Genomic DNA, 16,448 nt, shown 5'->3' with positions numbered 1-16,448 from the left:
GGGGGGGGGGAGTGGAGGGATGGTTAAGGAAAGTCGAAGATTCTCAATTTTCACCGAAGCTGAAATACTTCGCCAAACAGTCGGAGTTTTAGGGTTGCTACTTACTGAGGGGGTTTCGAAGGGGATGTACAGTGGTTGGTACCATTGTCAAAGGGGGTGAAAGTCCTTGCTTGTACTAACTAAAATTTATACACTGTCACTGCTGGGCGAAAGAGTCGGATACTTTAGGGGATGAAAAGTTCGTCTTAATTGTCGAAATTTCTCAAGCTAATTTTAACATGGACGAAAACAGGGGGTACCAACGTTCCAGTCACCGGATAAATAGTATACTTGGGGTGGTGGCGGGAGGACGAGGGGGGGGGGGGGCGTAATTGGTATATTTCAAACGATAATTTTAGATTAGCGTCCCATCCCTTATTTATGTTCATCCCAATCTTCGCTGCTGGTATCTCACGATTACTTCACTCGTTAATTAATTTGCGATTAATTATTACGGTTCTAGTAATTTTTTTTTGATATACGTATATTTTTTTGGAATTCGAATCTTTTTTTTTTTATTCTCACACAGTATATAAGGCAATTCCATGTAGTCGTGTAACACGCTTGTTTACCTATGTGCCTCGTTATTCTAATGGCTGTTCATATAATATATGTATAGCGTATCGGTATAATTATTTGCAATTTCTTTGATACGGCGAAAATTATTCATGCAAATTCACCATTCAATGGGAAAACGAGTTTTGCTTATGGATTCCCGTTCAAATATTAACACGGAAGGCATGTTCGCATAAAAGCAGATTGGAACTTGTATTTACCGTATTCTTGTGAAATATGGAAATTGTGCGTGGATCGTACGTAGCCGTGCAGCACATATTATGCAGACTACACAGCATATATATATATTGTAACGTATACATCTTAATAATAGAGATTGCCAAGATATAATTTCGCTTACCTAAATAACCTTGCATATAGAAACAGTAATGTAAATTAGGCTTCGTGGACGCGTGTAAATCCCCCCACTCCTCGGGCCACCTCCTCCACGATTTCAGGATAGGTATATAAAGGGCACTCGAAATCAATCTCGAGGCATTCGGCCATTAGCGCTTAGCTGGTCTACAGGAATTGTAAACGAGCAAACCCTCTCGGGCAAGGTGGGAAACCGCAACATACGTAAACCACGTGGAGTAAGGTGGCAAGTCGACCCCTCACAACTTCTTTTCAGTGCATTTGGGATGGGACGTTACACAGTGTTGCACTATCGTCACTTATACGCTTTTGTTGACGGATTCCAGTCACTTTATTATTATTATTAACATTCCACTTGCCAAACGTACAATTTTTGATTCTTCTCGTAAACTTTTTGACCATATTAAAAACTACTGGAATTTGTTCACTGGCACGACCATCGATCCATTCAAGTTAACCCATGTTCGCATAAAAGCAGATTGGAACTTGTATTTACCGTATTCTTGTGAAATATGGAAATTGTGCGTGGATCGTACGTAGCCGTGCAGCACATATTATGCAGACTACACAGCATATATATATATTGTAACGTATACATCTTAATAATAGAGATTGCCAAGATATAATTTCGCTTACCTAAATAACCTTGCATATAGAAACAGTAATGTAAATTAGGCTTCGTGGACGCGTGTAAATCCCCCCACTCCTCGGGCCACCTCCTCCACGATTTCAGGATAGGTATATAAAGGGCACTCGAAATCAATCTCGAGGCATTCGGCCATTAGCGCTTAGCTGGTCTACAGGAATTGTAAACGAGCAAACCCTCTCGGGCAAGGTGGGAAACCGCAACATACGTAAACCACGTGGAGTAAGGTGGCAAGTCGACCCCTCACAACTTCTTTTCAGTGCATTTGGGATGGGACGTTACACAGTGTTGCACTATCGTCACTTATACGCTTTTGTTGACGGATTCCAGTCACTTTATTATTATTATTAACATTCCACTTGCCAAACGTACAATTTTTGATTCTTCTCGTAAACTTTTTGACCATATTAAAAACTACTGGAATTTGTTCACTGGCACGACCATCGATCCATTCAAGTTAACCCGGAGGTCCGGCTGAGGTACAGGCGCCCCGCTGGAGAGAGGCAAAGGGCTGTAGACCGGGCGGAGATATAGTTTTGGTAGGGTTAAGGGCAGAGGAGGAACATGCTGACCCGAGTTGAGGATGTGGTGCTCAGCTGTCGCCCGATGCCCTGGGGAAGCGGCCGTGGAGGATCTCCAGGAGTTACGTACCGATTCGTTAAGGAACGCTCTCGGTTTGGTTTAAAGGGACGACTCGAGGGAAAGGATGAGAGTTAGCGGCTATAAGGATCTCGACCAATCAGAATTATTAGTTCACGAATTTGACTATTGTCAAAGTCAGTCTGTCTCGGGACACCGATCGGGGTGCCTCGAGCTGCCCTCGCGCTCCTGGGCTATTTGTTGATAGTTCCTCTAGCCGTGCTTCGCTTACGGTCTAGACCAGGGTGAGATTTAATGGGAAAGAATCCCCCCTCTGTTGTTTCTTGGTTGGTTCTTCGTTTACTTAATTTTCATCCCTTAAGTTTCCCTCGTAGAACGACTGCTCGAGTACACTGGAATTTTAGAATCTATCTTATCGAAGTTTTCTGTATTGGGACAGAATAGAATTCGAATCTTTAATCGAGTTTCAGGGGGTGGTTACTAGTAGGTGGTGGTGATGGTTGACGAGAGGGGTGGCTGAGGTTGAACAGGAAATATTTTTCATTTCCCTCGTGGTAACTTTGTCACTTAAAATTTTGTAGTGGGTGGGTCAATGACCCACCCACCCCCGGGCGACTGACTAGAGGGAACTGGTGACGCTTCCAGTTCTTTTACTTATTTCTTCTTCTCCTTTTATTTTTCTGCTGATCGTATTTTTGGCTATCTAGGTAACTTCGTTCACTGACTCCCCACGCCTTCTCCATGCGAAACATCCCCTTCCGCTTGGAAAACTTTAACGAAAGTCACCCCAAGATTCTCCAAGGTATTCTCCCGGCACAATTGCCGAATCTGGGACGCGGCTTTTCTGCTCGAAAGCAATATGGAGGAACTGGATCTGCTTACGAAGTGAAAGTGGCGGAAGGAGACTGAGAGGAGGAAGCAGGAAGAGGAAGAAGGCGCAGATAGTCGAGAGGTCGCCGAGTAGACAGAATTAAGGGATGGAGTGGGTGCGGTGGGGATGATTTTGGACACTCGAGTTATTGTCAGATTATCGTAATTTTACTTTTTTTTTTTTTTTTTTTTTTAATGGACTTATGCAATCTACAGCTTTCGGATCGACCACCCTTCAACCCTTATTTTTCTTAAGTTTCATTGTCAGATTATCGTAATTTTTTTTTTTTTTTTTTTTTTTTTTTTAATGGACTTATGCAATCTACAGCTTTCGGATCGACCACCCTTCAACCCTTATTTTTCTTAAGTTTCATTCGGGTAGGGGAGAGAAAGTGGAATTCCGATTTTGGGCAAGACAAAAAAAATTTGGGTTGAAAATCTAATACTCTGGGGGTAACTGGTTTACGTAAGGGTTGTTCGATTTAGGGAGAGATATGCGTCGTTTGAACAAGTGACAATTAGAGTGGCTGATTTTTGAAAAATCTCTTGCCTTCGATGAGAGACAGGTCGAATTCGAAAGGGAATATTTTATGTGTGAAAATCATAGTCGGTTTAGAACCAGTCTTGTATGATTACGAAATATTATTTGTTTTTGGAAATTCTCTAATACGCGAAGGAACCCATCGATTCCAAATTTTATTGATTTTGGAAAAACTCTGCCGTAAATTGGCTGCTCGGTAAAATTAATTTGAAACTTTTTAGATTGGATATGCAGTGTGATACTGTACTTGTTCGAAGTGTTTCCGTACTTCGTCGCGGGAGGCGCGCGCGTCGTTCTGACATTCTATACCGGGTGGAATAACTATTCTGTAAGAATATGGCGTAGCGTCTGCACAGTGAAATTGTGGTGGTTTAGCTCTTGAATTGTTACCGGATTAATTGGAGGGTTCTTGATCTGTCATTTATAAAATGATTATTAATTATTATTTTTTAATAGCCTATAAAATCGTGCGCAACCGTCCGAGCCATTATTGCCGGATGAAATTGCATAGAATTACCAGAGCTCATTGCAAGGGTGAAATTGCACCCCAATTCTGATCGTAACAATTTCATCGCGTTTACGTGGAGTATTTTGCAAAGGGGTTGGCACGCGTGACTTACCGTCGTCCAGACGCGAACGACCAGTGCATATGCGCTTATCATCCCCTATGTATAGGACATTGAACACTTTGTCCCAGAATATTCAACCCCTACAGTCTAACCGGTTACATGTACAAATTTCATCCCTTATAACGATTCGCAATTACCGATAATACTTTACCGACTATCGCGCTGATAGGTCAATTCGTTCGAAACGTCTACGACACGTGGATCAATTAGGGGATGAAAGCGTCAAATTTCATTTAGACGCAATGGCACAGTCATAAGGGATGAAAGGAGATGACGAAAAATCGTGCTGGAAGGATAAAGGGAAAAAGTGAGTTGGGATAATCTGCGGGGCAGTTTCACCCCTATATTGCTGTCAGTTATTTCGCTGATGAAGGGTGCAACGGGGTTGCAATGGAATTAAGGGATGTTTTCGTGCCAGTCGCTTCTGGCTGGTTTCAGTCCTGCGGCCGGTGAATTTTCTGTTTTATATATACGTATATGTATATCACGCACACGTATCCGAGCAAGCGGCGGGTGGGGGTGGGTGGGTGGTGCGCGATTACTGGTTTTCGTGTATAGGGGTTGGTTCGAGACTATTGTAAACAGAACCATTTGTCAGCTGAGAGCATCATTCCACCCCTATACCACTCTGCTCATTCTGTGGTTCCCTGTGCCACACTACTACCCCTGGCAACATTCGCACAGAAAATCAACCCCTAGTTACTTCCAGCAACCCCTGGCCTTGCGTCACGTGTATCCCAGGCCAACAGAACTTCCTCCCCTCTGCGCTCTTTAAGCTTTCGAACAATGCCCCTAGTATATTGCACGCTACCTTACAACCCTTGGCGAATGGAACTACTTCCACCCCAAAACTACCCCCTTAAGTTCATCCCAGGACCCGAAGAGCACGAGCACTGGGTTACTATTGCGTATCCAATAATCCCGTAATGAAATTGTTCGGCTTTGTTCGGGTTCGATCGGCTTTTGTCTAAGGGATGATTTGAGTATTTTTTACACCCCTCCCCCTCCCTCCGCTCCTTCTTCGCGATATACTCGGGGTCGACTTTGTTTTCGTTGACTTTATCGGAAAAAATTCATGGATTTCATTAAAGTCAAAATTAACGAAAACATCCCTTAAAAAGTTTCCGGTTGGAATTTCCATTTAAATCCGAGAAAATTGGGGGTTGTTCGGCTTTTCTTATATTTTGTACCCGTGGCAGGAACTCTGAACTTGTATTTTTTTCTTTCTTTTTTTTTTTAATACATTCTTTTTCTCTAGCAACCCCTGCGTCGACTCTTTCGCCCTTGACTCGGCACATAAAGCGTTTAATATCGGCGAACGTTTATTAACCCCTGACCGACATTTATACAGCACGTGTTAACTGCTACTGTTATCTATTTTTTTTACACGCGGCCAACCGGCCAACACCTAGCCAGGATTTTATGACGGATTATTGTCGTGACGTGATTATTGTCCTCCTTAAATAAGCGGAAATCTTGAAAAATCTTTCTTCGAGTTTTCGCACTCTCGGTCATGGATCATTCATAGTCAAACGAGATCTAGGGGACTCTTTCGCCCTGAAAGCCATAAAGAGGTGGCCCTCGCTAAAAAGCACACTTTACTCGCTGACAAGAGACGTATATCGTCAGCTGCCTATGTACAATGTATTTTTGATTTTAATTCAAATTTATTGTAACATAAAGTTTATCACGTACCGTGAAAAATAAATAAAATTGCTTACTGCTGTAAATATTATTTTTGACAGGACCCACCCCTGCGTTAATGCGCTTATGTATATGCATGTATATTTCAATGATGCCGACTAACTTTCTTCGTGATTACTTCGAGCTGCGGCAGAGGCAACGGGAAGAGGGAGGTGAAGTCGAGAACAAAGGAGAAAAGAAAGATGGCGCCACGGTAGCAAAAAAAAGGAGTCCCCTGACCTCTAGGAGCTGAAATAAAGCCCCGGGACTCTTGCTTGAATTCCTTTGTCTGTGAAATGGCGTGAGAAGCCCCGTAAAATTCTCTAACGAATTCGCCATAGCATTTCAAGCCTCTTGCTTTAGGCGCACGCTAAAGAGGATGACTGGGCGTGGGGGAGTAGGGGGGGAGGGGGGTGAATGCCTCGAGTGCGTGAGGTGGGGCTCACGTGTCCCTGCTTCCTGAGAGAGTATGGGATGGGAGATGGTCGATGGACTAAAAAGAGAGAATATGAGGGATGTAAATAGGGGTTGAAGGGGGTGGGGGAGGGGGGGTGGTCGGAGGATTGAATTAATGACTCGTGGATAATTCTTATAAATTGTGAAGAAAAGAAAATACGGCTGCCTGATAAATTTCACGTGTCAGCCACTCGGAACCCCCCTCCGCCCCTCCCGCCCCCTCCCAACTCTACGCCCCTGTGACGCTGTAGTCGCTCACGATTAGGACAGCTCTCGGAAAATTTACGTAAAACGGGGGACCGTCTTCGTCGAATTTTCGGCGTCCCGGGGGGAGGTGGGAGGTACGATGGAAGTCAGTCTGACAGAAGCACAGTGTCGTTAGAGGGAAATATGGAGAGTCGGATGGTCGGAGGGACGAAGAATGGATTTAAAAAAAAAGTAAGGGCGGGAAGGAAGAGAATAGAATATAAAAATAAGGACTTGTAGTTTTCAAGCTTAAGGGTGGAAAAGCAGTGCTTTGGACCTTGGGAAGCTCGAAAGAACGTGACGAGAAATTCGGCTCGGAAAAGAAACGACGTCGACGACGGAATCTCGTTTCCATCCATCAACGTTTCCGTTGCCGTAATTATCGCAAGGATTTCCGCGCTCATCGTTCATCCCGCCGTGTTACTTCCTTTCGACTTTGCGATTCCAAATTGAATTTCATTTGGCTTCATTCGGTCTGTCCATTTTGATGCTCCATTGAATGTGGCTTTTTTTTTCTTTTTATTTCCCGTCGATCTCAAGCAAAATCAAGTATCACGAGTGTCATTGTTCGCGATCGTCCTTTAGTTGAAAAATTTTGGTTTGAGCTTACGAAAAAAATATTTTCATCTTTCATCCCTTATTCGCATTGTGAAATTCGTAGCACGGTACACCGGGTACATCGTACTCATCCCCTGACGGCAGACTTTGATTCGAAGATAAACCAAAATTAAATGATATACGCATCATTTTTTTTTAAGGGATGAAACTTTTTGAGGGATCTTTGTATGCAAAAAAAAGTACGCTTCGCGAAGTGCCTACCCTCAGTTTTCGTATGTTCCAGTGGTTTTCGTGGAGTTTGTTATCTTTCGCACGCGGATGCTTCGCCAAGGACTTCTTCTGGACCCTTAAGGGATGAAGGAATGCTCTTTCGGGAGGGGTGGGAAGAGTGATTCCTAATTGTCATTGCCAAGGGCTGATTCGAGATGCTTCGACGAGGCCGATGGCTGGCAGTCCGGACAGGAACTTTTCGTTTTATTACCTCATAAATTCGGGAAGCATTCTCCAGGCTAATAGATTTTTCTTATGGGGTTGAGCCCAGGGGTGACTGATGGCCGGTCACCCTCAGGGGTGGTAGATTCCGGTTAGAGGGTGGAAACTCACCGAGTTGTCGGGATCGTTCGATTCTCCCTGCCGATTTGTCAAGGGGATGAAAGTAAAAAAAAAGTTCCACCCCTTAGTCCCAAAGACAAAAGAAAGTCCAGCGCCATTTGTTTTCCTGAAATCCCGGGTGGTGGCGGCACTTGCATAGATTTTTACTTTCTTCCAATGATCCCTTATAGTCCTTGTCACCCTATATATGTGTGTATATATATATTTTTCTTACTACCCTATACATTGAATCCAATTTATTATCCTTTTTCGATTCTTGTAACTGTCGGTACAGTCACCCTTATAGAAAAAATCCAATTCTTTTATCGTTATTATTGTTATTATTACGTGTAACGATTTATGATCGTAAATATTCTTTTTATTGTTATTAATAATATCGAGTCCCGCTGATGATTTACGTACGATGTCCTATTTTGAAAGTCTTTAAATTATTTTGATAGGGGATCAAGAGACTCGGTCGAGTCTCGTGGCAAATACAGGTTACTTTTGATACAGTAAATAGTGCATTTACTGCATTCTGTAGGTTCTGACGGACGTGCAATTTCAACCCCTGTACTACTTATCTCTATAGTGTGTACGCTGGCATAAACCTCCCAGGCTTGTTTTTCTTTCGCTGGCTAAGTACAGAGGATGAAGAATTCTATTTACTTGGTAAGATTTCCTGGTGGGCAAACACTACCTGAAACTCCTTGCGTAGGTATATCCATGGGGTAGTTACCGTGTCTGCGCGAAAATTCGAAAATTTTACACGAGCTTAAGTCCAGGCTATTTCGCGGAAGACTACCCCCGTATCTTTGCTGGTTCTTGTTTATTTTCACGGAGGGCTCTTTCACCCTCTAGAAATAAATACAACCCCAACCGTAGCACGTACTACCACCCGAGTCTGATTATCTCACTAGAACTGAGAGCGCCATTGGGGTAGAACCGATCAGGATCATCCCTTGAGTTTCCAGCTCGAGATCTGCGAACTAGACGTTGCCACAGCTCCTGGGTTATTTTTAGATAAGCAATTTTGATCCAGACTGTCAAAAAAAAATATGAAATACAAATTTCAACGTCGAACGATGCCGTTAAATGTTGCAAGAAAAATTTTCGAAAAATTCGTCTAATGCATTTTTAATTGAAAATATTGACGTGTCATCAAATGTTTGAATTAACGAAAATATTTTTGTCATTTGGCTAAATCTTTGTTTCAACATTTTTTTCGAGTCCTTTGTTCATCGCTACCGGATACGGAGCGACCTGTTAGCCCTCTTGCTGGAACCTTTAACTACCCTCTTTCCGACCCCTAGACACGTACAAACACAGTTACGGTTTAACTCCGAGCAAAATAACTATCCACTTCGAATTCTCCCGCCATCCCGTTTCTGCTCTCAACAGATCCGATAGCTTCCGGCTGGACAAGCGTGCCAAATTGGGGAGCGCTACAGTACACACAGATTTCGTTAAGTTTCCAGCCCTTACCTTTCGTTGAATCTCAGCCAGCGTCCTCTTTTGCCCGCTAGATAAAACAGCCCCAAATCGTTGAAGCGTCCAGCTGTAGAATTATTTTGAAAGTCAGGTAAACCGGTTGGTCATTGCTTTTCAAACTGTATATGTGCATCCGCCATTTTTAACAGGGTCAACCTTGTCCGAAAACTTAAATTTTCAACGTTTGGTGGTTAGCAAACCTGATTTTTTTTTTACTGAGAAAAAATTCTTTCCCGATTAACCAGTGTTCACTAGGGATTTTGAAAGTTCGTCAAAGTGATGCGGACGGCACAGTCGCCAGGCGTCCCGCAGCGCCTCTCCCGGATCTGCGCTGAGTCTGACGTGTCCTGGGAGACTCGGCGAAACCACGACGAATCCAGGGAACCAGCTGGGTCTGACGGAGCCGTTCAGTTGGCATCTGTTTCTGTAAGCTGGTGGCTCTGGTCGGATTACGTATTCAGTTATTAGGTCTTGTGATTCTGCGCCATTGGATTTTCCTTGTGACGTCACTCCGATGAATCTAGACACGCGTCATATATATATGTATATTTTACATACGACGGGGATTCCCCTTGTATTTCAATACGATTATGAGAATTATGAAGAGAAATGTTTTTAAATATTTTTTTTTCACGTTACTGCTAATCACTATATTTATTTTACTTTGTCTCATAATTATCATACGATATATAATGAAAAATATAACATTTTTGAAAAATCATCAATCTGTCAACTTACTGAGACACAGCGTCCGGCGAACGTTCGGACGCCTCCGGAATTTTTTCGAGTGCCGTAGATATCAAAAACAAATTTGGATTTGGTACTGAGGCGTTGCCGGCTTTTTTAACGATTCTTTGAATATTCGGAATGTCCAGGGTGACTGCCTGATTTCCCTGCACCCTCACCGGTACCACCATGTCGCTCATGGGTTCCGGTACGGCACTGGCGATTGCTATGAAAATTTATAAAATTTGAAAAAAAATATATATACAGATATTAAATATCGTGAAAAATAATTCTTACCCACAGATTTGTCAGTCGCCTGATCGTAAAATAATTTGTGAAATATATTTCCCGGTTTCGCTTTGCTCAGGTCGCTTCCTTCGCTCTCCGACATGAGGAGCGCGGCTGCCACGACTTCCGGTTCTGGCTTCGACTCTACACCCTCGGGCAGAACTTCCGGTATTGGCTGCGACTCGCCGACCAGTTCCCTCAGCTTTGCCTTTAGATAATTTCGACGCTTGTCGCTCGCGCAGGTCCTTCCTCCTCCTTCTGCTCTCGTTCACCAAAGAAAAATCTTTAGAAACGTTAAACTTCAAAGTTTTCCCATTTTCACGTAAATTTACCTCATATGCTTATACATATACATATGTATATATATCTTTTTTAAAACAATTTTCAAACAAAGATCGTATCAGCGAAGGACAATTTTTTTTGTAATTTTTCTTACCGTTTAAAAAAAAATATACTCTGTTCACCGGTGCAGTCGCCGTTTGGAGACTCGTAAGTGAAAAAAAAATTTGAAATGAAAAATGAGAATGAAGAATCGAACTCTCCCCAGAGATCCAACCATTACAAAAGGAAGTCGAACGTGAAACGATTTATAGGCAGTCTCGGCTAGAAAGCAGAGGTACATCTATCAGTGACAAAAGTTCCTTCGCGATATCGCCGCGGTAAGTTTTCCATCGAAAATTCACATTTTCTTGAAATCGATGACGAAGACTTTAACCGTTAAGCCCCACCGACCGTGAACTCCTTAGAAAATGTTTCCCTGCTTAGTTTGGGACACGTGACTTTTTATTTTTCAAACGGATCATTAGCTTCCGGTATATCGCGCGATAATACGAGAGTGATAAGAGAATTAAATAATTATAATTTTTGTTACAATAAAATTTTCTCCATATAACGAAAAAGTACTCACGTCCATCCGGTTGATAAATCTGACCCATTGTTACAGTAGTCATGTGATGACCTTCCTCATCCTCCCATCGAGTCTTGCTTAACTGTAACAAAAATTTTGATAACATTTTTGCGCAAAAAATTAAAAAAAAAAATGTTATATTTCCGATGTTTTATCTCAAAAGTTCGTTATCATAAACACGTGATCGATGGTCTCACTGTCTTTTCCATTGCGTAAATTTTACGGTTAGCTTCATCGCAGGGTGCGTCAGTGTCCTCTTCAACATTTGCTACGCCACACGGTACCTTGACAACTTTTCCGCCGACGCAAACAACGTCCCTCGGACTTGAGGATTTTTTTTTAATTTTTTTTTCAGGCCTAGGCCTTTCCCTCTTGTCGCTTTTCCTGATAAAGATATTTCGCAAGACTTTACAAAATTCTCCACGGAATTTCCCCTCTTAACCCTTACTCCCTTTAACCACTTGCCACTTTGGCATTTCCTTTAGATTATTGAGTCCTCACATGCAGGGGGGTAGTAGCTTCGGGGGTTGCTCTGATTTTTGGGCAGGGCAGGTACTCTTTCGGGTACGCTGTGATATGGGACGGGCGCAGGGTGCCCTTTTACGGGACACCATGGACACACACGGCCTTCTTATATCATCCCTTATATCAACCCTTTCTGACCTCTCTTCTCTGCTCGCTGCTGGAATCTGCGGAATGTACTTCTGGGCTTTGGGGCTGCACAAACAAAAATTCTTAGACATTCCCTTACGGGTTTCTTTTTGGCTTCTGTTTTTTTCATTATTTTTCTCGTAAAAGCTCCCTCGTCTCGCAAATTAGATTTAACGTGCCCAACACAACCTAACCTTCTTTGGGGATCTTCCTGACTCGTACGGAAATTCCCGTGCCACATTCGTCATTTTTTTAAGAGCAATTTTTGTTCGTTAATCTCTAAGATGTATTTTGGAAAAGAATATTTTTTGCATTTTATCCTACATTTTCTTTCTGTACTTTCTTACCCTAGACATTTTGCGCAGTTTACTGCTGCGGAGGGGTGGCCACCCGGTGAACGTCTACAGCCGCATTCCTTTTCGTACTTTCTGGACGGATCGCACTTGCACGGCATTTTTTATTCGTATTCTTTTTCGTTTTGTGAAAGTACTTGGATTTAAAAGAAAAAAATTTCAAAATTTTTACGTCTAAGCAATTTTTCGAAAATATCTGACGCACCGTTCAACGTATCCTACGAACTGAAGTTACGTTTCGATCTGTGAATTTGGGAAAAATAAAAGAATCGCATTCTCGAAGCGTACTTCATTTGTCGGGCGATCGAAAATACTATTTTTTTTTACTTTTTATCTCCCACGCCTAAAATCCTTAGCGAACTTGTATAATACATCAATCTGATATACTAATATATACCAAATCTCGAAATATAACATTGTCTATTATCGTGAACAAGAAAATGTCCAATAATCCATTTCGAAAAAATATTGACAACGGAAACCAAAAATATAACCATATTTTTCGGCATAAATTCTAGTTTTCACATAGGATCGTTTTTGATCATTTTTTTTGGAATCAGCTGGATAAATCCCAAAAATAAATTCAATTTTGGAAAACGCTCTATACATTAATTCTAATATACTATAGTGAATATGTTTATTTCATAGCGCTGAAAAAAAAAAATTTTTAATTCAGTACAGGATACGAATGACGTCTTCCATTTCCCAAGCTACTTCTCAGGATATAGAGATTCTTGATAAAAGCAATCTTACCCGTACGAGCTATTGAATTCTCTTAAATGACAGGAGCCCTCAATTGTCACGGAGCTTTGGATAGGGGTTGCATCGAGCTGTCTTTAAGCCGGAAGTATCTGTCGTACCTTGATATAACCGAATATCTATCATCCCCAATTTTTTTTTTTTTCCTTTCATCCGATTTCACCTCGGCAACACCCCGCACACCGCGCCAGCCAAGACAACCCCTATTCGCTCGCGGATGATTCATCTACTACCCCCTGTATAGCCCGGAGCACCGGACGATCAATCTATATCTATCGCCAGCCAGAAGCTGGTTACGTGGGAAGCAATTTCTTTTCGCGATATAACTACTCGATAGTTTTCTCAGTTTTCCACCCCTAAGAGATAGGTATACCTGGAAGAAGAAATTCCAACCCTTATTGTATGCCGAGAAATTTCATGACGTCGGATACTGGACTGGATATAAGGAAGAAAAGAAAAATATTAAAAATATATTTTCCACCCCCTCTGGACCGGTAATAAATTTACTGTCGGAAATAAATACCTCGAGCAATACGTTTGTTATTATCAACCCTTGTGACGGGTGGATATTGATAACCACCCCTTGAGAGATACAAGCGTTGGGCTTCTCGCTCGTTCTTCACTCTTTATTGGTTTCTAGGTGAGGAAAATTAAATGGAAACAAAAAAAATAATTTTTTGCAACCCCCAAACTACTGATTCGTCATTCCTGTATTGGGACGAGGGTGGTTAATTTTTTTTTCTTCGAACCCTATTGTATGTTTTGGATTTGGTGATTGCAAAATATCCTAATGCCACCTGTACCATCTTTATATTTAGGGGTGGTTTCGGATCGGATCATTTTTTAGCCATCATTTTTACAATAGATCCTTCTGATTGTTCTTTTCCATTTTTTTATCCCCGTCTTATTTATAGGTTAGATAAGGGTGCGATTGATCCCCTAAGGTTTCGCGATATACCAGATTGCACTGGGCGCGTTGATCCAAGCCTCTTTCAATATTTATAGGAACCACCCCTTGTGTCTACCTAAATCCACTCATATTGAGATATTCGAATTTTCCACGGTACCGAACGATTTTGCAATCTCAGATCGTACGGGTGACACGTTAAAAATTTTTTTTTCAAATTTTCACTGACCCCAACTAGAATTTGTTATTCAAATTTCCCGCTGAATTATCCCAAGTACAAGGCGCAAGCTATCAGACTACGTGAACTGTACAAATTACAATGGTAGCTCAGCGTCAATTAAGCCAGTGGTAATTAATATAAATAATAATAACAAAAGTTTGATATGACTTGGATTAAAAAAAATTATACATTTTTTGTATCATTTTTATGTAATCGCCTATACCGATGATACCGGAATACACGATGACGTGACTCTTATTACAATTGTGGTTGATACCGTAGCAGTGTACGTAGAACGTGGCCTAGTGTAAGGGTAGATGTGAATTTCGCGTAAGGGGTTGTTTAGTTAGTAGCATCGTTAGACGAGATATTTCTTCGTCCATTAGGGAAATGAATTCCCTCCCCTCCTACTACCCCTTGAACCACCCCCTCGTTTCTCTTCACTCCCAAATCATCTTTCAGCCCGGAAAGTTTTCACCGTCCGTCCGAAAACCATCCTCCGCCTTTCCATTCTTCGCGAGTCTTTATGCGAGTAGACTATTTATTTTTTTTTCCAATTTTTTTTTTTTCTATTCTTTTCCAGACAATTAATTTATTCCTTATTCTATACTGTGTATTCTATATTCCTATAATCATCGTCTCCAATCTCTCTCCCCCTTTGGTCCATATCCATTTCATCCATTTATCCCATTCTAATATCATGGCGCAATCGTAATTGACGCATTGTCAAGAATCAAAATCCACGCTTTGTTATGACGGCCACTCGGTGACTCGTTGACGAGATCTACTGTACGCGCGGCAAGATCAAAGGCATGATAATCGGCTCAATAGGATAAAACTGGAATCAGCAAAGTCAATTGGTACGCGATCCATTAAGGGTGAGTCGTTGTGCGAAATGAATTTCGAAATTTACGATGCGCGCGATACGCGTCCATATTGAATCAATTGGCCGACTGGCCGCTAGTGGCGCCATCTCTTACGGCGTCTATGTACTTCACTGGTGACTATTTGCGGAACTATTTCACGATGCAATGTCTCTTCTTTTTCTCTTTCCTCTGCATTTTTATTCCTTAGATGCAATTCGAGGTATCGATGAGTCGATGTTATCTTAGCTGTTGTACTCGTGAATGGTAATTATCTCTTTATTTTTTTTCATACATTTCATGAAACATATTTGTCGTGCTTGTCACCCACGTTAATACCGTGGAACCTTTCGTTGTACCATTACGAATTATATTGACAAGGACAGTATCGATATCTTGATTAAAATTGTCAATATTATTTAATTTCTCGTGAAAACATTTCCACCCCATTGCCTGAGCCCACAGTGTCATATATACGAAATAAAAATGGCCGAGTTCATTTATCACTTAAATTTTATCACGAAAGTCTAGTTAGGCACTCCATGAACAAATCGTTCAAACAGCAATCGTATATCAACTGGAGAGCAGGGTTAAAATTTAAGGGTGACAAGGGGGCTGGTAAAAATAATAAATTTCAAAATACACAAACATTTATTCGGTCTCGTACGTTTGAAAAAAAAAAATTGAGTTTGGTAGTCCCTTTAAAATATTTCACATCAATTCCAACCCCTGTCCGATTATCCAGGGGACGTTCCATCCCTTAAAGTTTCCAATCAACCCTTTATAAGCTTTACGACCGAAAGGTCACAGTAATCACCGATCTCGAGGAAGAAAAAAAACATCCCTTATCTGCTGCATGTCCCGTTTACAACCCTTGCGTGACGCTTCAGCATTTCTCGCGCAAGGGTAGTTTCATGAGATTTTATTTGCACCCCGCATCCCTACCCTCCTTCTATTTACTACCCCAAGACCACCCTCGATACGTAGAAGACAGCAGTCGCAGAGCGTCCTGAGAATAAAAACTTTTTATTTTTTAATGCCCGACAGTAAAGCGTCATTTCTCGTTCCATTAGGGGTGAGTGGACGAACCACCCTTAATGCTTTTCCGGTACGCAGAGGGGTTCAGGGCCTCGCGATAGATGTGGCTCTGGACGAGTGCATTCCAAGTGCATTCGAGTATAGGAAAGCCCGTTTTATTCAGCGGGCACGCGACGACCCCTAATATACAGGGTGACCATTTAGCCCGGAGATACATTTTTTTTCTTATACTGGCAAACGAACGTAAACATCCCTTACACATATGGAATGTTTATGGAAACGCGCGACAGAGGCTAAGGGTTGCTTGGATCTATGGGGGGTGGGTTGAAGGGGTGGTTCCTCGTTAAGCCAGTAGAATTCTGGAATTCGGATTATTTATGGGTAACTGTCTGGTCCGTCGCCACCCTTATTTTGACGTGGGCAGAATAGACCTACGGGCTAGTACCCCCCCCCCCC

At 42.0% G+C, this 16,448-nt stretch overlaps 2 protein-coding genes across 10 annotated transcripts in view; one reads left to right on the top strand and one right to left on the bottom strand.

The window, feature by feature from the left end:
* LOC107267843 (inactive rhomboid protein 1) overlaps nt 1–16,448 on the top strand; it is a 174,560-nt gene that overhangs the window by 24,563 nt on the left and 133,549 nt on the right. The window lies entirely within an intron of this gene.
* Nucleotides 9,388–12,438, bottom strand: LOC107267844. The gene is made up of 7 exons (XM_025085135.1): nt 12,200–12,438; nt 11,703–11,918; nt 11,399–11,585; nt 11,202–11,283; nt 10,304–10,552; nt 10,019–10,232; nt 9,388–9,800 (listed from the first exon to the last, which is right to left on the bottom strand). Exons 1-7 carry the CDS (start codon nt 12,304–12,306, stop codon nt 9,518–9,520), a joined length of 1,338 nt encoding a protein of 445 aa, XP_024940903.1. The 5' UTR covers nt 12,307–12,438; the 3' UTR covers nt 9,388–9,517.

This window comes from Cephus cinctus, unplaced genomic scaffold (assembly GCF_000341935.2).
Source record: "Cephus cinctus unplaced genomic scaffold, Ccin1 Ccin1_scaffold0457, whole genome shotgun sequence".
Classification (NCBI taxonomy): domain Eukaryota; kingdom Metazoa; phylum Arthropoda; class Insecta; order Hymenoptera; family Cephidae; genus Cephus; species Cephus cinctus.
Note: the sequence above shows the minus strand (reverse complement) of the source record. Positions and strands in the feature narration are given on the sequence as shown.